The sequence below is a fragment of the Leptonychotes weddellii genome, chromosome 14 (assembly GCF_054177405.1).
Source record: "Leptonychotes weddellii isolate Sample4059 chromosome 14, ASM5417740v2, whole genome shotgun sequence".
Taxonomy (NCBI): domain Eukaryota; kingdom Metazoa; phylum Chordata; class Mammalia; order Carnivora; family Phocidae; genus Leptonychotes; species Leptonychotes weddellii.
The window spans coordinates 48213562-48233302 of NC_138382.1; the positions used below are offsets into that span (position 1 = coordinate 48213562).

A 19741-nucleotide genomic window follows, 5' to 3' on the forward strand; every position below is an offset into this window, starting at 1 on the left:
CTTTTTGAGGAACCTCCATACTGTTTTCCAGAGTGGCTGCACCAGCTTGCATTCCCACCAACAGTGTAGGAGGGTTCCCCTTTCTCCGCATCCCCGCCAACATCTGTCGTTTCCTGACTTGTTAATTTTAGCCATTCTGACTGGTGTGAGGTGGTATCTCATTGAGGTTTTGATTTGGATTTCCCTGATGCCAAGCGATATTGAGCACTTTTTCCCACATGATGATGATTTAAAGAAAGTACAATAGCTGCACTAATGAATAAATTCGAAGTTAAGGGTTCTGAATGAAGGAAACACACCTGAGATCTGAAGGGTGTGTAGATATTAACTGTACAGAAAGGAAATAGCAGTGGAAGGTTCCGAAGAGAGTTATAATTTCAAGTGCCTGGCTCGGAGCACCTGCTCAAGTTAAAATCACTAGGAGGTAGGCACGGTTCTAAGCACTTTACTTGGATTATCCCACTTAATCATTATAACAACTCTGTGAGGCACATATATGTATTATCATTATCTCCATTCCTCAGAGTGGAAACTGAGGCATAGAGAGAAATTAAGAACTTGCCCAAAGTCATTTAGCTTTCAAGTAGTGGAGGCAGGATTCTAGGCCGGGCAATCAGTCCATAGTCTACTGTGTGCCATGCTACACAATGAATGGTGGTATTAGAAGCATTTGCCAATTGGAGAGGGTGGGGAAGAGGAGGCCATTGTAGGAAGAGGGAACTGCAAAAAAAAAAAAAAAGACACATGAAGAATAGTTCAGGGGTGAATTAGCTCATTTACGGACGTGGAAAGCAGTTCCCCGTCTGAACGACCAACAGGACCCCGGCACAAGCCCTCCTAAGAGGAAGGCTTACTCACATCTCTAAAAGTAAGCCGCGCTGAGAATGAGCCCCGTGTGGTTGGTGCGCACAGGCGCACTGCCTGCGTAACTAGAAATGCTGACGGACGACGCCCCGCCAACACGCCGCTCAGCTCCCCGGCCGCAGACGGGAGCGCTTCTTGGCGGACATTACTGTGCGAAGCAGGGAAAGTCAACGTGCACGCGCACGCGGCACTCTCTGCCAAGGGTCCGGGGACTTTCCCCTAGGCACGAGTAAGGAACCAGTCCCTCGTGTGTAGCCTAGGAAACAGGCCTTCAGCACGAACTGCTTTTCTATCTCACGCTCCAGTCTTTTAAGGTTGGCCAAAATACTCATTTTTTGATTAGGGTGAATAGGTTGCTAGCATGAGAAATAAAGTCCATTTTCCAGCATAATCTTATGAGATTGTTGGCTTCTAGAAACATTCTGGCTAATGGGATTCTAAATAGATGGGAAATGAATTCATTTAGCAAAGTTGGGCCAAAGTCCTATGCTAATAAGCGTGCCCCGCCCACACACTAAAATGGGCGTGACCTCCCCGCGCGTCCCGGAGCGGGACCCACGCACCGCCCCTCTTGCGCATGCGCGCTGGGGCTCGCGGCTAACACTGGCGCCGACGGGGCCTTCATTCTGTGGTCGGCAATGGCGGGCTCGGTCTCGCTTGCGGGTTTGCTGGGGTTGCTACTTGTGTCTGCACTGCCCGGGGTCCTCGGAGACCGCCCCAGCCCCGACCTCCGGGCACACCCAGGTATCAGCGAGGGCTGCTGGAGGGAGGCTAGGACTGCCCACGGGTCTTAGGCCCCAGCTCTACTGACCTACCTCTGCCGTCCTCCGCAGGGGACCCCGCCCAGGTCGGCCCTGAGGCCACGGAACCCCGGCGTCGGCAGCCGCCCAAGGACCAGCGCGAGCGGGCCCGGGCGGGAGCTCTGCCTTTGGGGGCGCTGTACACCGCAGCTGTCGTGGCTTTTGTGCTGTACAAGTGTTTGCAGGTGCGGGACGACCAGGGGCGTGGATGCCCCGGGCCTGAATCTCCCATGGGGGCGCTCTGGTACCATGAAAAGACACTTCTTTCCGTCAGTCTGTAAAACGAAGACTGTAGTTCCTTAGCTTTCCAACACTAGGGGGTTATTTTGAGCATCCAGCGAGGTAGCAGATGTAAAGGGCGCTTGGTAAATTGTAAATAAATACTCCCAACAGTCCAATGAAGAGATTAAGTCATTTGCTCAAAGTCACGCAGAGCTAGTTGAAACTGGTAGGGCTGGGTTTTGAACCCAGCAAGTAAGTGTCCATACTATAAAAGTGTGGCTCCTGGTAAAATTCCAATCTTGGCACAAAGCGTTGATTGCTGTAGCCACAATATCCAAGGCACCAGTCTCATGTTCTCCTTAGAAAGGAGGCCCTGAAATGTAAACTGACAGTACATTTTAGTGTATGTAAATGGTTGAGATGGAAAGTAATACCTCCCACGGCTCTACCTTCAAACCTGGCCCGATTACTTATTTGCATTGGGAAGTAGAGGGCTGAACAAGTTTGGAGATGGTATGAAATTAAAAGGGATAGCTAATCATAATTCCAAATAGATAGGTTAGGATGAGGGACCGAATTTAATGAGGAAATTTAAAGAGAATCGATAATAAATTCTCTTTGTGGACCCAAGTACTATTTGGAAGAAACAGAACTTAGCAGTTTATTAGTTGAATAATAAAGTTGAGTCGTGTGATGTGACAACCCATTTCCCCAATCAATGCTAGGAACAAGGTATTGCACCTCATCTTCTGATCAGAACACCCCTGGAGAATTTTATTCTCTTCAGGGCACTGCTTTTAAGAACACTACATGCCCAGTAGAGCAACCAGGGAAAGCCATGTCAGATGAGCACTGACAGAATAAAATTGGCAATATTAAACCAGATAAGACATGGGGAAGGGGAGTGGGCAAGGACCATTGTCTTCAAATTCCTGAGTGGCTATCATGTTGAAAAGACATGATTTTGGAAGGCAACATGGAAAGAAGATACATGAAGGAAAAATTCTGGTTTTGTATATAAACTAACAACCAGAGCGTTCTCAAACTGGAGAGAGCTGCTCATTCCTGGGAGTTTTATTAGACTGAATGACCACGTGTGGGGACATACTGACAGGTTGCTTCAGGTCCTGGGTGGGGAGCTAGGCTAGATGTGATTCTTTGAAGTAAAAACTCCATAGCTTTCTTGACTTCAAATTATCCTCCTCTCACTGGCTTTGGAGACACAGGTGATGGAGAAGCTTGTTGCTGCAGGCTAGCCCTCTCTTTCTTCTATAGCAGGGGAAAGATGAGGCTGCAGTTCTCCAAGAAGAGGCAGGCAAGAAGGAATCATTGCAGTCAGGTGGGTTTTGCACAAGTCTGTGTTTGGTAGGGGATTAGGGGACAGCAGAAGGTATGAATAACCATTGCTCTCCTTTTCTCCCTTACCCCCAGAGCAACAGCTGGCCCAGTTGACACAACAGCTGGCCCAGACAGAGCAACACCTGAACAATCTGATGGCCCAACTGGACCCCCTTTTTGAGCGGTAAGAAGAGCAATGGCCCTGTGGCCAGGGGAGCTCTGTGATAGGTGGAAGAGGTGGGGATAGAGATCGGCTAGCCTCTGAGTGGGTATTTCTACAGTGTGACTACCCTGGCTGGAGCCCAGCAAGAGCTTCTGAATATGAAGCTTCAGACCATCCACCAGCTGTTACAAGACAGCAAGCCAAACAAGGGTGTGGACATTCCAGAACCAGGTAAAGGGTTGGGCGGTGAGAGTCTGGTGGAGGTAGAGACAGTCTCTGAGATAGGAATATGCCTGATCTTTCCCCTCGCAGAGGCCAGCATACCCTTTCCTGAGGACTTATGTATAGAGGAGGAGGCTGGTGACAGTCAGGCCTGGGAGGAGCCCTTAAACTGGAGCACAGAGACAAGAACCCTAGCTACTCCCTGGGAAGTGGAGCAGGGGCTAAGGAGAAGATGCAGCAAGGCTGTGAGAAGGGCCGCAGTCACAGCCCCCGCTGGCAAGGAGAAATGACAGCGGAAGGTTTAGTAAAACAAAGTCTGTTCTTGTGACTGGGTACTCCTGTGTGCTTTTTCCATTCCAGCTGGTCCTACACACACCCATACTAGGTGCCCAAGAGCAACCGGGCCTTCTTGGAAAGCTTTCCTTATTAGGATAAAAAGAGGCCAACTTCCAGTGTGAGAGCTGAGAGATAGAGGGAGCTCCAGCTCTTTTCCTTGTATTCCTGAGGCCACCATCATGCCAGCCTTCGGGGCACAAAAACCTTTCTTTCTCATATCGCAGAGCCGAGACAGAAAGGCCTTTCCAAAAAGGTTAAGAAAAAAAAAAAAACTTTACTGAAATCCAGTGGGAAAATAAATTATAGAAACTGCATACAACATAAAAACATCCACGTTTACAAAGCTGCAGTCTTGATAAACAACCAGCCAGAGCCCCAGCACCGAGCTTATCAGTCCTGAATCCCCTCATCTGCGTTGGAGGGGCTGGTTCAGCAGAGCTTCAGCTGGGTTGGACTTGGTTTCCTGATTCTTAAGGGCTGGTCAGATAAGCTGGCACGGCTTGGTCCCAAGCAAACCCGAAACGACCCTTCTCAAACTATGAAGGGTTCTATGTTTTGTTTAGTTAGTACTGAAGATTTCTCTGTACTGCTGACTTTGACCTATCCCTCAAGTATCCTGGGTTCTGGAATTTTAAGATTCTTCTAGTTCTTCTGGCTGCTGTGGAGAGAAGACAGTTCAGGCACTGGCCTGAGCACTCTATTCAGACAAAATCACCCAAGGCGTTGGGGGTGGGGCGGCCCAGCAGGTGTAAGACGTGAGATAGGATTAGAATTGCTCATTCCTAGCCCATGGGCCTCATCACAGCAGTCTTCTGAGCGAAGGCACATCTTACCTGATGGCCAGAGTCAAACTGTGGTGCCAGCGCAACAGCTCCTCCTGGTCTGTGCACATAAGCAGTAGCTTCTCATGGGGAAAGGACAGCTAGGGAGAAATCACCTCTTAGCTCATGGCTCAGAAAGGTCCAGGCTAAAGCTGAAAGCCTTGCTATTTCCATGGAGGTAATTCAGGGCTGAGGTGAAAACTAGGGATGAACCCCAAGCCCCCACTATCTCAATGCAGGTGGCTTAGTTCCTCTGAAGGGGGCCCAGGCCAAGGAGATAAATAGTACATAGGCATTTGAAGTCTGTTTTGAGCCTCTCCTACCTAACTAGGGCTCCCGCCCATAACTTACGCTGAGCAGTCCACCACATGGGCCTCCTGAGTGGCCAAAGACCCTGTGGAGTTGACACTGGGCCATGGGGTAGAGGGCACGGCAGGCAAAGGTGCCACTCTGCAGCAGGTGCAGTGGGGGTCGAGGTTTGGCCATGAGGAGCACATCGGAGAAGAGGAAGAACATTCGGGGCCGAGGCTCCCCATGGGGAGGCACTACCAATAGCCAGCCCTGGCGTAGGAACCAGCGACCTGGGGGGTGGGAGAGCTGTTATTCTGGTGCAGCTCCAGGACCATGATCCATGGGAGCAGAAGGAAGGGGAGGCTAAGGAAATGGGGCGTATGTGCTGGCAATACAGAAAAAGGAGGGTCAGAAAAGGGTAGTTTGAGGTCTGGGGGGGAGAAGGGGAGTGTTCAGACTACCTGAGGTAAGCCCCTTTGCCTGGCGGCCACTGAGCAAACCCTGAACACGCCGGAGGTGCTGATCATTCTTCTGTTTCTGACCAATGCTGTGGACTCTCTGGGCGGTCTCACTTATCAGCCGGGCAGCCCCTGGAAAATATCCCCCGCCCTACTCCCAGTACAGCTTTGACTTTGGGTGACTGATGGTGGGGAAAGGCTATTCGGGAGGGGACTGGGGTGAGGGTCTAACCTCTTGGAGAGCAGGCAGGGCAACAGGCACATTGTGTACATGTCAATGGAAGACAGGGACATACCGGACATTGTTGGTCAGAACCAGAGAGGGATACAGGAGAGGCAGCCTCCTGCCTGTGTTTCAGAGGAGCAAGAACATACGTGTGAGCTGTTGGTGGTCAGAGCTGTTGGGACCTGTGTTTTCAGCCAAAGCCATGACAAGATTCTCATATCTGGAATTAAGACAGCTGGAAGTCCATGAGGGGAAGTAGAGCTGGGCAGAATTCCTTCTGCCTGACATACAGATCGCTCCCGACACACACACTTCAGTTGCAAGGCCAGGAAAGATCTGCTTCTGATGATTGCATCTCCCTCTTTCATCTGGGACTCAGAACCTGGGCTCAGACCACATGGCCCTCTTCCATCCCACACTGAAGAGTCAGGAGCAGACTGACCATAATTTGGGAGTCTAGATCCCAAGATGAAAATTAATCCACCCAAGGAGGATGTTAGAGATAACCTGACTGTATCCTCTTAACAGCCCCAGGAACAGAAGTCTAAGGTAGGCAAACCTCTCATCTCAACAAACTTTTCCAGATACCTTGCTTGTCACTAGCTCTATTACAGGCCCCCTCACTTCAATGCAGAGTTCCACATTCCTAGCTAAGGGGCTGAGGCTGCAGACTCCAGCTACTCCAGTGGGTTTACACTCTTGCAAGAGGTTTTTAGGAGCAGTTTGTCCCAGGAGAGGCAGTGCGACAGAAGCCATAAACCCCACAAAGCTGACAGCAGCAATCATACAGACTCAGAAAAGAGAAGTTGGCTGAGTCCAGGTGAGTTTACTCACTGCTGGAGCCTCTGCAGAGGCAGAGGGAGCAGATCCTGAAGATGAAGGCTTCCAAACTCAGGGCGGCCTTCCTGAAGTCGCACAAACCTCCGGAAACGTTTGTTTTTCTTTAGTTGCTCCTGAAGGGATGAGGAAAGGGTTGGCAGCAGGGAGAGAAGCCACTCCTTAGATTGTATTCATCTGTGTACACACCCCCAGCCCTCTGTAAGCTGTGTGCTACTGAGAGAAGCCCTAGAGTGAACCTAGGACAGATGGGGACACCCACGGGGCTCTATAAATGTAGGAACAGTATGAATGAAGTTTGGAGCTCCAGAGGAAGAGGCAGCTTATGGGGCAAGAGGGGAAGGACTTGAGATTATCTTCAGGTTACCTGCAGGGTGGTCCGGGACACCTCTGCGTTGGCAGCAAATTGAGTGTAGAGCTCCAGGTGGGGGCAGAAGCTTTCCAGCCCCTGCCCCCAGTGCCCTCCTTCAAGGTAGGGAAGCAGCTCTCTGCGTGGGTGAGGACAGTAAATGAGCAGTCGAACAACTACCAAGCACCACCTTATTGAATTCTCATAACCTTGCCCTGGAGATAGTGGTATTACCCCATTTTACAGATGGAAGGTGGGGCACGGTAAGGCACTGGGCCAAGAGCACAGGTGAGGTAATTGGCAGACTCCGTATATGAACTTGGGTCTCCCCCCACTCCAAGCTTCGTGCACTGCCAGAGGCCAGGGCCTTCCCTCTTCTCTCTCCCCACGCCCTTCTACTCACTGGCTGGCGCCGTATATGAGTTCCCAGGGCCCAAACAGGGCCTGGCGCTCTGCTGGTCGCAGGGTGCCTGTGGCTCTCAGAATCCCCACGAAATACTGCGGAAGGAGAATACCGGTATATAGTCTGCAGGAAGAGGAGGCTAATGCCAAGCCGCTGCTAGAAACTGTAGAATTCCTGAGCTCCCTACATGCAGACGGACAGCCCAAGACCCACCATACTCGGGGTCACCGACCTCGCAGAGACCTTCCCATACCCGGGGGTCCCCGCCCCATACGGGAGGGCGTGCGCGGCCGCACCGTGGCCACCAGCCCCAGCTGTTCCTGGTAGCGCCGCTCGGTCTCCAGCAGCTCCCGGGCAGTGCAGGCGCGTTTCCGCTCCCAACGGGCACGCTGCTCTTGCACTGGGCACCGTCCGCTGGCGCCCGACCTCTCCATGCCGGGCTGAGGGGTCGGTCCTTCCGGCCGCAGCCCGCCGGAGATTCAAATCCCAACCGCTCCGGGGGCGGGGCCGGGGAGAGGAGCGCGCCTCCTGGCGCCGGGAGGCTGCACGCAGGACGGAGCCTGCCTGCCGCCCCGCATCGAGTCTCTGCCGTTACGGCCTTGCCCTACCGCCAGGGCGGCGCTGCAGGTGCGAGAAGCCAGCTCAGGCAGCAACGAGTGGGGCAGGTGGGTGGCCCTCCTCTGGAGTGGCGCTAAATTTGGGCAGCATTCTGGACCTTGAGTCAGGAGATTTGGGAGTGCAGACACCAGCGGGGCCTCAGTGTCCTATCTGTAAAATTAGGAAGGGGGCAATAATTACCGTACATATTCTGTCCTGGGCCTGTGCCAGACTCTGGGGCCCAGTCGTCCCCAGTGCTTTAACTACTAGGAAACCTCACGGGTCACACGGTTTGAAATATTTTGGCCCTTGGACAAAAGTTTTAGGTTTTGGGCGCCTGGGTGGCTCAGTTGGTTAAGCGACTGCCTTCGATCACGATCCTGGAGTCCCTGGATTGAGTCCCACATCAGGCTCCCTGCTCCGCGGGGAGTCTGCTTCTCCCTCTGACCCTCCCCCCTCTCATGTGCTCTCTGTCTCAAATAAATAAATAAAATCTTAAAAAAAAAAAAAATTTAGGTTTTAAGTTACTAACTCGTTTTCTCCTTTCATACTGATCCAAAACCTGACAGCCCATTAGCTCCTGGTCAGTAAACGTCAGTAACTAACGTGGTGGTCAGAATTGCTGTAATTCTGGCCAAAGGCTAAAGCTTGGAGTTGATTAGTCTGTGCTACCTAGTCAAAGATAAAATGGACCAGATTTTCCTTACTTCGTTAGGTCTTTCGAAAAATTGACAGTAGCCCTGGAGGGTAAATTGGCAGTACCATTTTGCCAGGATGTATAAGAAGTCTTAAAGTGTGCTTACTCTTATGACCTAGCAATTCCATTTTTAGAAATGCACCCTAAAGAACCAGATATGTGGGCGCCTGGGTGGCTCAGTTGGTTAAGCGACTGCCTTCGGCTCAGGTCATGATCCTGGAGTCCCGGGATCGAGTCCCGCATCAGGCTCCCTGCTTGGCGGGGAGTCTGCTTCTCCCTCTGACCCTCCTCCCTCTCATGCTCTCTGTCTCTCATTCTCTGTGTCTCAAATAAATAAATAAAATCTTTAAAAAAAAAAAAAAGAACCAGATATGTGGACAAAAGTATATATGCCAGAATGGGTGGTACAGTGTTGTTTGTAACAATAGAAAACTGGAAGCCATCTAAATGTCCAGTGGTAGAGAACTGACTAGGGAAAAAAAAAAAGAGAGAATTGACTAGGAAAATTATGGTACAGCTATTTGAAGGAATAATACGAAAGCATTAAAAATGTAAAAAACCTATCAATATGGAAAAACACAGAGTATATTGCCAAAACCAAAAAAAGCAGGCTAACAAAGCTGTTTGTACAATATGATCCCATATATGTATAGCATATATAGGACTGGAAGTAGTCAAGAGGTAGTTGTGGTTGTTATCTCTGGGTGATGGGATTGAAGTTAATGCACTCCACAAATATTTTTTTAAGCACCTAATCTGTGCTAGGCACTGGATCGCTGAGGTTAAAGGGGTGAATGGGACAAATAGGGTGATTTTTAAAATTCCCTTATGTTTTTCTTCTTTTCCCAAGTTTTCTGCTTGAGCATGTATGCATTACTTTTTATTTTTATTTATTTTTTTAAAGATTGTATTTATTTATTTGACAGAGAGAGAGCACAAGTAGAGGGAGCTGCAGGCAGAGGGAGAGCAAGAAGCAGGGGAGCCTATGCGGGGCTTGATCCCAGGACCCTGGGATCATGACCTGAGCCAAAGGCAGACACTTAAACTACTGAACCACCCAGGTGCCCCACATGCATTACTTTTTAACTAGGAAAAAAATACTCTTAAAGACCAAAATGTTAAGAAACCTTCAGACCCTGCATTCCTACCACTGTGGACTCCTAGGAATTTGGAACCCAAGACAAGAACCAGAGTACTGTTAGGGTTCTGAGGTCCCCTTTAGCTCACTGACATTCTAAGAATTCTAAGGAGAAATGCTGGACTTAGATCAGGGAAAAACAACTTGAAGGGTTGGATGGCGGAAAGAGAAATTTTGGGTCAGACTGTACCTTGGACTTGGGTTGTAAGGAAACTGGTGACACCATGTAGGTGAGGATTGGTTACACTGTCTCAAGTGAATGTGGGGCAGTCCACACTAAGAGTTCATGGGTGGAAGGGGACAGATAATCCCATGTAGTCAGTATCACTACGAGTCTCTTCTGCAGCCGTGGGATGAGCAGAAACATGGCCCTACATGTCTGAAGACAGAGACCCTAACCACCAAAAACTTGGCCATAAATACCACAGAGAGGCCATGCATCAGGCAGGGGGTGACCCAGTCAGTTGGTCCTGAGTACACCATGTCCCAACCTGGGAAAGCTCCCTGAATAAGACTCTGGGAGCTCAAACCTGTTTTAGAGTTTGGCAGTCTCCCAGCTGCAAAGGCATGATCCAGGGTCAGAGTCTATACTCCCCACCCAGACCAGAGACAGTCACACACAGAAACAGAGCGCTTAAGAAAGAGATAGCACCATGGAGAATGGCGTTTGGAAAATTAAAAGGCTGAAACAGAGAGAGACCTGCTCATAGACACAGATCTAGGCTCTGAAATACTGACTAAAAGCAGCTGAGACGGCAGGGAGACGTCTGGATATATAGAGTGCTGCGGAGAAGTGTACCAGGGAATCCTGACAGAGACCTAAATGGGAAAACAATGGAAATAAGAACATTTGGAAAGAGGGAAAGTGAAGTAAAGCTGGGATGGGCCTTGGAGAAAGATCTCCACACATACAGACTCCAGACTCCAGTTAGCACGGTGCTTCTGTCTTCTGTGCTTCCCATGAACTCTTCCACCTCAACTAGATTCGTCTTACCACATTCTGTCTTGTCCAGTCCATCCAATTCAGATACTACCATGTACCCTCCATGTGTCAGTGTCTAACCAAGGTGCTGACATCACAGCTGACCCAGACAATAAGCTGACCTTCAACATTGCACACTGGATCAGATTTCCATGGATGGCTCTTAATTTGGCCCCAGAGATAGCAACCCAGATTGTTAGGCTGACTGCCTCCTTGGAGGACAGCAGCTGTTCAGCTCTGTGAAAGTTTTGGTATACAGTGTGACAATCTGACAAGGCAGATAATTTGGGGTGCTGTAAAAATGTGCCGTCATGCTCTTGGAACAGCTGTGGTTTGACAAACACAAGTCATCGACTGAGCTCCCTGAGGGCAGGGAAGGCATCTTAGTCAATAGGGTTTTTCTCAAGTCGTGGCAAGGTGATCTGCAGAGAGAAAAATGCTCAATAACGGTTGGTGAATAAAATAATTAAATACTGGACCCTACCCTTATGGAACTCAAGGCTATTAGAGCAGATAAAATGTCATAAATCACCATAATATAAGTTGGATGATGGGCAAGGTTATTAGCAAGGGCAGGCAAAGAACTGTGATGGTTCAGAGGCACCAGAAATCTCTTCCTGTGGTAGAAAGTGGAAGAGGTGGCCTTTGAGCTGAGTCTTGAACCATAGAAGGGATTTAGACAGGACAGAGAGTAAAACTAACAGGGTAGAGGGTACACAAGTACTGATTCATGACAGTGGCAGGTGGCTGGGGCGTTCAAGTGGGGTCCTTGGGCCTCTGCTGTGCCAGGCATTACCTCTTTTTTTTTTTAAAGATTTTATTTATTTATTCATGAGAGACAGAGAGAGAGAGAGAGAGGCAGAGGGAGAAGCAGGCTCCCAAGGAGCAGGAAGCCTGATGCGGGACTCGATCCCAGGACCCTGAGATCATGACCTGAGCCGAAGGCAGACGCTTAACCATCTGAGCCACCCAGGCGCCCGGCATTACCTCTTTAGATAAGAGATCAGTACAGTCCCCAGAGAGGAGGGAGGTAGCCGGAGCACCCTGAAGCTAGGGACTAGTTCTCGATAGGATTAGAAATACTTCAACAAATTTCTCTAATCCATACAACCGTACTGGTGCATATCTACTGAATGTGAGCCCCAGATAGGAACTTCCTGAGATGGCCTTATTCTCTTTTGGTTTGTTGGAGCCATAGGGACCTTACTAGAATGTGAGCTACAGAACAGCAGAGGCAGGTCTCTAGTTCAGTGCTGCATCCCTAGGGCTTAGAACAGTACCTGGAGGATTGGAGGAGGCTCAATAAATGTTTCTCAAATGAATAGGCATACTGGGAACCCAAAGTCCATTCTTGGGGTCCTTTCACTCTTCATCTCCTTGCACGTGCTCTCCCCCTCAAATCCATGCTCCACACCAGCCCTCATTACAACCTAATATGAGAATTGGATTCTGTCATTCTCCTGCACAAGATATTTGATGCCTTTCCTCTGCACAAAATACCATTCTTCCCAGTGTTATTAGCAATTGAATTGCTACTTCTTCAAAGTCCCGATCAGATTTTGCCTATTTCTGTATTACTTTCTGAGGCAGAATTAATCTCTCTCCACTGAATATTGTGATAGTGTTTGCCCTCACTCACTAGACAGTAAGCTCCTTAGGACAGGGACTGTGTCTTATTCATTTCTGTACCTTTAGCCCATAGCCCAGTGCTGGACATAGTAGATGCTAAATAAATATTTGTTAAATATAAGAGTGAGTGGTATTCCCAGCAGTGAGAACTAGATGAACAAAGGTGGTCAAAGGTCTGGGGGGAAAAATGAATAGTTTAATTTGGCTGGAGTATGAGGGAGAATAGTAGGAGATAAAATGGAACGGTTTCTTGGGTAAGATTTTGAAGGGCTTGAAAGTCAACTGCAGGAAGAAGATGGGCAGATGGAAGCCAATGAAGGTTTTTGAGCAGAGGTGTAATGTGAAAAATAAATTTAGTTTAAAGCCATCACAGTCCCTCTCTTACATATACTCAGTTTTTCATTTATACTCAGATTCACCTCCCACCTATCTCTCTGTCCACCCACTCCCAGGCTTCCCCAACAGCTTGTCCTACCCCTTTATCTGCTCCCTGGCTAGGCCAGGGATATATCCATGGGCTGCTTCCCCTCTCAGCCAGAGGCTGTGGGGCCCCCAACTCCCTGTCTTTCCCCTTCTCTTCCTGGGGCTGGGAAGCAGGCCAGGGTTAGCTGAGGCTGGCTGGTGAGCAGCTGGGCAGTGCCAGGGAGAGCCTGTGTAGTGCCAGGTGGTGCCTTGGGTTCCAGGCTGAGCCTGTGACCCCGATAACCTCCTGCCTGTGCACACACCTGCCTCTCACACCACCCCCATCCAGGCTTTGGTATCGGGGAAGGGGCACAGGGCCAGGCAGACCCACAGGACTTTGGCTCCATCTCTACAAAAGGGCCCTCTGTGAGTCAGCCTGCTCCCCTCCAGGCTTGCTCCTCCCCACCCAGCTCCTGTTTCCGATGCACGTACAGCCCGTACACACCGTGTCTGGGACACCCCGCAGTCAGCCACATGGCTCCCCTGTGCCCCAGTCCCCGGCTCCCTCTGTCGATCCCAGCCCCTTCTCCGGGCCCTGCCGTGCAGCTGCTGCTGGTACTGCTGCTCCTGGTGCCTGCCCATCCCCAGAGCCTGTCCCGGATGCAGGGGTCGGCCGGGCTGGGAGGAGATTCACCTGGGGAAGATGATCAGCTGGATGAGGAAAACCTACCCAGTGAAGAGGACCCACCAGGAGAGGAGAACCCACCAGGAGAGGAGGACCCACCTGGAGAGGAGGATCCATCTGGAATGAAGACTGAACCAGGAAAAGAGGACTCTCTGAAGTTAGAGGATTTGCCTACTGTTCAGGCACCCAGGGACCCCCCCGACTCCCAGAATAATGCCCACAGGCACAACAAAGGTAAGTGGTCATCAGCCCTCCAAATCTAGCCTCCAGGAGGTTTGTCCTCCCCTCACTAAACCCCAGCCCCGGCAGGGATTTATTCAGAGAAGGAAAGGGGCCTGTACTCTGACAGTAGCCTTTCCCATCCCCAGGGAATCTCATGCCATTAGACCCTCCCCCCCCCGCCCCCCATCAGACCTCGGAGGGGATGAATGCGGAGACAAAAAAGCACAGATGGAGAGAGGTGAGCAGGAAGAGATGAGAAAGAAAAAAGGAGGAGGTTGGAGAGGAGAAAGATGTGGAAAGAGAGGACATAGGTGGAGAGAAGTAAGAATATGAGGGAAGAAAAGAGGAAAGATGGCGGGGGGGGGGTTGGGTAGCCGAGCCAGAAGGGCTTGTAGAGATCACCTCATCTTCAGTCTACAGATGAAGAAACTGAGATCTAGGAAGAAGGAATAGCAAGTAGGGGAACCTAATAATTTGACTCAGAAACAGGGAACCTTGGGAAGGGAGCTGGAGACAAGGAGAAAGGGAAGAGGGTGTATTGATTTGGGTCTGGGGACTGAGGCCCCCACCCACTTTACAGACTAAGATAGCAGTTGCAAACTGATTATCTCTGGGGCCGGTAGGATCTTTGGTCTACTAAGCTATGGTGTTATGTTTGGTTGCAATCTGTTGTGCTTTATACCTGGTCACGTTAGGCATTTCGGTTACCTGCTATGCCCCTGTAAGGTATCTGAGTTGGAGAACCCCTACTAGTGAGGGAGACCCACCTCTTTCTGGCTGCTGGGGAGGGACTAGGCTTAAAGATCAGCTTTTCATCCTTCTCATTGATGCAGGGGATGACCACGGTCATTGGCGCTATGGAGGTGAGACACCCACGCCCTGCACACCCAACCTGGTCACCCTGCTCTGCTGCTGTGAGCCCCCAGCCATCCCGAACTCTGCTCCTGGGCGTCCCACCCACTGCATCCTTGTCTGCCAGTCCCCGCACCGACGGCTCCCTGTCTCTGTCCACAACCCTGATTTCTATTTCCCGCCCTATGCCTTCTCACTCCACCCCCTCACTTTTTCCTTTTTTTTTTTTTTAAGATTTTATTTATTTATTTATTTGACAGAGACAGAGACACAGCGAGAGAGGGAAGACAAGCAGGGGGAATGGGAGAGGGAGAAGCAGGCTTTCCGCAGAGCAGGGAACCCCACGCGGGGCTCCATCCCAGGACCCTGGGATCATGACCTGAGCCGAAGGCAGACGCTTAACGACTGAGCCACCCAGGCGCCCCCCTCACTTTTTCTACCCCGCTTTCCGAACTGTTCCTGATCTTGTCACCAGATTTCCTGTCCACACTCTCTCCAGGCGACCCGCCCTGGCCCCAGGTGTCCCCAGCCTGCGCAGGCCGCTTCCAATCACCGGTAGATATCCGCCCAGAGCTCGCCGTATTTTGCCCGGCCCTGCAACCCCTGGAAATCCTGGGCTTTGAGCTCCCGCCTCTCCCAGAACTGCGCTTACGCAACAATGGCCACACGGGTGAGGCTGGGGCCGGGGGGGTGGGGGGGGTGGGGGGTGGGGAGTCGTCTCGCTGCGGAGCCTCAGGGAGGGGGCGGAGACTATCTGGGGATGGGCCCGGGTCTAGTGCGGAGGGCCGGCCAAGCCTGTGCTTGGGAGTTCGGTTGGCCCTCCCGGGTAGGTTGGCCCTCTGGGCTCAGCTGCCTCTTCCCTCGCAGTGCAGCTGATTCTGCCTCCGGGGCTGGAGATGGCCCTGGGCCCCGGGCAGGAGTACCGGGCCCTGCAGTTGCATCTGCACTGGGGGGCTGCGGGTCGCCCGGGCTCGGAGCACACGGTTGACGGTCACCGTTTCCCAGCCGAGGTGAGCGCACAGCGGAGAGGCGAAGGGGGGCGCTGGGCCGGGGGTCTTGCCCACTTCTACCCTCTGTTTCTCTCCAGATCCATGTGGTTCACCTCAGCACTGCATTTGCCAAAGTTGATGAGGCCTTGGGACGTCCGGGGGGGCTGGCCGTGTTGGCCGCTTTTCTTCAGGTACCAGCCCTGGACACCCCTATCCCCTGCTTCCCCACGCCCCAGGGCTCAGGGTAGTTTGACCCCAGATACTCCATCCTGGCACACGCAAGCTGGCACCTGGTAGTCCTCATTCACTCATTAATTCACTCAACACCCCCTGTAGGCCAGGCACTGAGCCACACAAAGGATTCCGAAACCGTGGCTCCGCCCACAGCCGGTGGGGGAGGCTGACTTGAAAGACAAAAAGGCACAGACATGGTAGAAAGTGGTCAGAGAAAACTTCACAAAGGTCAAACTTGAAGCCTTCAGTAGTGGGAAAGAAAAGGAGATATTCCAGGCAGAGCCAACAGTGTATGTGGACTAAGAATATGACCCACTCAGGGAATGGCAGGTGGAACGGAGGGGAGAAGAGTAATTTCTTGAATACTCCTATAACCCGTACTTTCCATTTTGTGAAATGCAATAAAGTCTAGAGAAATATTTAGTGACGTCTTTGGACCTGTAACAATCAGGGCTGCATACACAGTGATTAGAAGAGGCTAGGAAAATGGAGGGATGGTGAGATACTTTCTAGGCTCAGTAACTGCCTGACTTTAACGCCAGCCTCACAGCACAAAGTTCAGAGCAGTGCCTCTGAGATAGCATGTCCTTGCTCCCAAAGTCAAACACATGAATTATTAAGGTGAATGTAGAGGAAACGTGAATACAAAGGTTATTATGGCTTTCTGTGGGGAGACCATGAGTGTGTATGTGGAGGTAGGATCAGTGAGACTGGAAAAGATAGTAGGACCCAGGTCACTGAGGGCCTCCTATCCTAGGAGAGTGGCCCACCTTCCTCCTCCTCCAATTTACCCTTGAAAACCAGCCCACCAAGCAGCTTAGGTTCATTTGCAAAATAAAAGTAAATTGAGTAGTAATACACAGATTTTGTGTTCTCCCAGCATTCTCAGAGCTGAGAAAGGGGGGGAGGGGAGGTATGGGAAGCCCACCTCACCTTCAGGCCTCCAGCCATGCATGGCCTTAGATACCTGTAAGAACCTGTCTTGTACTGTCATTTCCCAGGAGGGCCCAGAAGAAAACAGTGCCTATGAGCAGCTGCTGTCACATTTGGAAGAAATCACTGAGGAAGGTCAGTTTGTTGGTTTGGCCACTACCCTCGATACCCTTGTTCATAAAGAACTCTCCTTGGGGAGCCTCAGGTGTGAGGATGGAGATGGGCTCCCTCCCAAATGCAGGGAACCAATGTGTGAACTAACTATGATCTTGACAGTAATTATAAAGCTGAGCAGAGGCCCACAGGCTTTATGGCTAAAAACAAAAACAAACAGACGAAAACCTCATCCCATCCCCCCAAAAAACCCAAACCCCACAAAACCCCAAATCAAACAAAAACCAAAAGAAGATAGAAAAAAAGAGAAAAAAAAAAAAAAGCGTTTGGAACTTCAGAGGTTGAGTCCAGGGAGCTAATATTTTTCTGAAAACTGTCTATTTCTCCTTCATAAGCATCAACTATTTTATTTATTTTTTATTTTTTTAAAGGTTTTTATTTATTTATTCATGAGAGACAGAGAGAGAGAGAGGCAGAGGGAGAAGCAGGCTCCCAAGGAGCAGAGAGCCTGATGCGGGACTCAATCCCAGGACCCTGGGATCATGACCCAAGCCGAAGGCAGACGCTCAACCATCTGAGCCACCCAGGCGCCCAGCATCAACTATTTTAAATTTGTACTTTTGCTGAAAATCTTTCCCTTCTCAGCCACTCTGAGTAATTTTGAATCTCACTGCCGGGCCTTATATTTTACTAAACTAGAGGGAACTGTGTTTATGTCTGTTTTTTATGGTTTCAAATGTTCATAGTGATTTACAAGTTATTCAGCTCATTTTCCCTTTTGATTCATTTTGGGTTTAAATCTGTAGTCCAGCATGTTATCACAGAATGCAAAGTAAGAGCTAAGACTCAGAGGGAGGACCTTGGGAGCACTTCTTTCACTCTGTGAGGCACCACAGCCCTTTACCTTCTTCTGAGTTAGGTCTTGTGCTGAGTTATGGGAAGGGACACACTTAGTGAAGAAGTGGTCTCAGGAAGTTGCACCAGCTTGGCTTCTGGGAGGTGAAACTTATCCCTGTACCCCAGAGCTTTGGAGGGAAGCAATCCAGGGGGGTTTCCAGCACAGGTCCTCTCTACAGACTCAGAGACTTGGGTCCCAGGACTGGACGTATCTGCACTGCTGCCTGCTGACCTCAGCCGCTACTTCCGCTACGAGGGGTCTCTAACCACACCCCCCTGTGCCCAGGGGGTCATCTGGACTGTGTTCAACCAGACAGTGAGGCTGAGCGCTAAGCAGGTGGGGCTGGGCATGATGGTGGCATAGGGGATGTGGGGGAAAGGGGTGTAAGGATGAGATCAGGGTGGATAAAGAGATGAAGCAGCAAAATGGGGGAAGCAGAGGACATAGCGGGTGAAGCCCTGAGGTGCTGGCTGTGAGTAGGCCTGTGACCCTTTCATTTTCTTGTCATGAGCCCACCCCCACTGTCTCCTGACCTCCCTAGCTCCACACCCTCTCTGGCTCCCTGTGGGGACCTGATGACTCTCGGCTACAGCTGAACTTCCGAGCCACGCAGCCTTTGAATGGACGAATGATCGAGGCCTCCTTCCCCACTGAAGTGGAGAGCAGCCCCAGGACTGTTGAGCCAGGTGTGGCTTTCTGGTGCCCCATATTGCTGTGTGCGGCCGCCACAGGTCCCTCATCCTCCCATGTGTCTTCATTTCTGCCTGTGTCTGTCACTGGTAGTCACAGGCCCTGGTTCTAATTTGTCCTTTTCCTCTTCAGTCCACCTGAATTCCTGCCTTGCTGCTGGTGAGTCTGTGCCCCATCTCTGGCTCCTGACCTCTTTTTTTTTTTTTTTTTAAAGATTTTATTTATTTATTTGACAGAGAGACACAGCAAGAGAGGGAACACAAGCAGGGGGAGTGGGAGAGGGAGAAGCAGGCTTCCCGCTGAGCAGGGAGCCCGATGCAGGGCTCGATCTCAGGACCCTGGGATCATGACCTGAGCTGAAAGCAGATGCTTAACGACTGAGCCACCCAGGCGCCCCTCTGGCTGCTGACCTCTTGGCATCGTTCAGCCTCAGGGGCGAGGACCACCTCTACCTCCTATCCTTTTCTGCAGAACTGACCTCCAACCCCAATAAGATAGTGTCAGATCAAGGGGGAGGGCGTTCCCCTGTCCCCAGGGCAAAAGTTGATTAGAAAGAAGCTCCAGAAATCTCCTAGCATCCTCCTTCCCAAACAACCTCTTTTAGGTAAGAAAAAGAGGTGCTCATCTTACTCCTTCTTGTGTATCCACCCCCATCCCTTTGCTGGCCTCTTCTGGATTCTGACACTGAAGGCAGCTGGAGAACCTGGGGGGCAGGGTGGGGGATACACTGCAGCAGGCTGAGGGAATCCTGCAGACTCCTCGTCACTCTGAGGCAGCCTCTCCTCTCCCTCCAGGTGACATCCTGGCCCTGGTTTTTGGCCTCCTCTTTGCAGTCACCAGCATTGCCTTCCTTGTGCAAATGAGAAGGCAGCAAAGGTATACCTACCCACTTCCTGAGCCCCTTCCTCAGGCACAGCCCCACCTCCGTGGATGGGTCCGGAACAGTTTCATGAACACTGCATGCAAACGAGCTCATCTGGAGGGGGAGTTTTCTGATTGGGCTTTTGTGTTGTGTAGACTCCGAAGTGGGACCAAAGGGAACGTTAGCTACCACCCAGCAGAGGTCACGGAGACTGTTGCCTAGAGGCCTTGGAACTGGGAGAATGTGCAGAGAAGCCAGCCAGAAGAATCTGAGGGCGAGCGGGAGATTTTGTCCTGTCCTACCCTTTATACCACTTCCTTTTTTAGGTCCAAATATTTTTTTAAATAAATGTTTCTAATAAAATATGTGGAAGGCAGCTTTGTTCCCCAAATCAGGAGGATGGTGTATTTATTTCCTATTGCTGCCTTTAACAAATCACCACAAACTTAATGGTAATGCAAATTTATCCTCTTAGGGTTCTGGAGGT

The 19741-nt window shown here is 50.7% G+C and overlaps 3 protein-coding genes across 9 annotated transcripts; 2 read left to right on the forward strand and 1 right to left on the reverse strand.

Annotated features, from left to right (window-relative positions):
- The first annotated feature begins 1438 nt into the window (after nt 1-1438).
- CCDC107 (coiled-coil domain containing 107) lies at nt 1439-7297 on the forward strand. 5 transcript variants are annotated; one of them, XM_081803141.1, is made up of 6 exons: nt 1439-1608; nt 1698-1849; nt 3162-3225; nt 3318-3408; nt 3506-3618; nt 3970-7297. In XM_081803141.1, exons 1-6 carry the CDS (start codon nt 1503-1505, stop codon nt 4065-4067), a joined length of 624 nt encoding a protein of 207 aa, XP_081659267.1. In that variant the 5' UTR covers nt 1439-1502; the 3' UTR covers nt 4068-7297. The 5 variants fall into 5 exon arrangements, with proteins under 5 accessions (XP_081659267.1, XP_081659266.1, XP_030874200.1 ...); XM_031018340.2 differs by lacking the exon at nt 3970-7297 and adding an exon at nt 3700-3937 and having other exon boundaries at nt 1441-1608; nt 3165-3225; XM_006747484.3 differs by lacking the exon at nt 3970-7297 and adding an exon at nt 3700-3937 and having other exon boundaries at nt 1442-1608.
- ARHGEF39 (Rho guanine nucleotide exchange factor 39) lies at nt 4200-7836 on the reverse strand. Of its 3 annotated transcripts, none has more exons than XM_006747475.3 (9): nt 7627-7836; nt 7331-7425; nt 6946-7066; nt 6576-6694; nt 5891-5961; nt 5519-5647; nt 5118-5347; nt 4779-4867; nt 4200-4603 (listed from the first exon to the last, which is right to left on the reverse strand). In XM_006747475.3, exons 1-9 carry the CDS (start codon nt 7762-7764, stop codon nt 4588-4590), a joined length of 1008 nt encoding a protein of 335 aa, XP_006747538.1. In that variant the 5' UTR covers nt 7765-7836; the 3' UTR covers nt 4200-4587. The 3 variants fall into 3 exon arrangements, with proteins under 3 accessions (XP_006747538.1, XP_081659265.1, XP_081659264.1); XM_081803139.1 differs by having other exon boundaries at nt 4200-4600; nt 5891-5976; XM_081803138.1 differs by having other exon boundaries at nt 5891-5976.
- CA9 (carbonic anhydrase 9) lies at nt 7788-19645 on the forward strand. Its single transcript, XM_081803137.1, has 11 exons — nt 7788-13694; nt 14516-14545; nt 15034-15204; nt 15402-15544; nt 15622-15714; nt 16759-16825; nt 17881-18038; nt 18244-18388; nt 18525-18551; nt 19187-19268; nt 19410-19645. Exons 1-11 carry the CDS (start codon nt 13310-13312, stop codon nt 19474-19476), a joined length of 1368 nt encoding a protein of 455 aa, XP_081659263.1. The 5' UTR covers nt 7788-13309; the 3' UTR covers nt 19477-19645.
- Nucleotides 19646-19741: the final 96 nt, after the last annotated feature.

Excerpts from the sequence above, each read along its gene's own strand:
- CCDC107 (XM_081803142.1), top strand. The coding sequence starts at position 1,503 with ATGGCGGGCTCGGTCTCGCTTGCGGGTTTGCTGGGGTTGCTACTTGTG. Across the intron at positions 1,850-3,161 it reads TGCTGTACAAGTGTTTGCAG|CAGGGGAAAGATGAGGCTGC; the intron begins GTGCGGGACGAC and ends TTTCTTCTATAG. Across the intron at positions 3,409-3,505 it reads CTGGACCCCCTTTTTGAGCG|TGTGACTACCCTGGCTGGAG; the intron begins GTAAGAAGAGCA and ends GTATTTCTACAG.
- ARHGEF39 (XM_081803138.1), bottom strand. The coding sequence starts at position 7,764 with ATGGAGAGGTCGGGCGCCAGCGGACGGTGCCCAGTGCAAGAGCAGCGT. Across the intron at positions 7,067-7,330 it reads CTCATATACGGCGCCAGCCA|AGAGCTGCTTCCCTACCTTG; the intron begins GTGAGTAGAAGG and ends TCACCCACGCAG. Across the intron at positions 4,868-5,117 it reads CATGTGGTGGACTGCTCAGC|CTGTCCTTTCCCCATGAGAA; the intron begins GTAAGTTATGGG and ends ATTTCTCCCTAG.
- CA9 (XM_081803137.1), top strand. The coding sequence starts at position 13,310 with ATGGCTCCCCTGTGCCCCAGTCCCCGGCTCCCTCTGTCGATCCCAGCC. Across the intron at positions 14,546-15,033 it reads CGGTCATTGGCGCTATGGAG|GCGACCCGCCCTGGCCCCAG; the intron begins GTGAGACACCCA and ends CACTCTCTCCAG. Across the intron at positions 15,715-16,758 it reads TGTTGGCCGCTTTTCTTCAG|GAGGGCCCAGAAGAAAACAG; the intron begins GTACCAGCCCTG and ends GTCATTTCCCAG.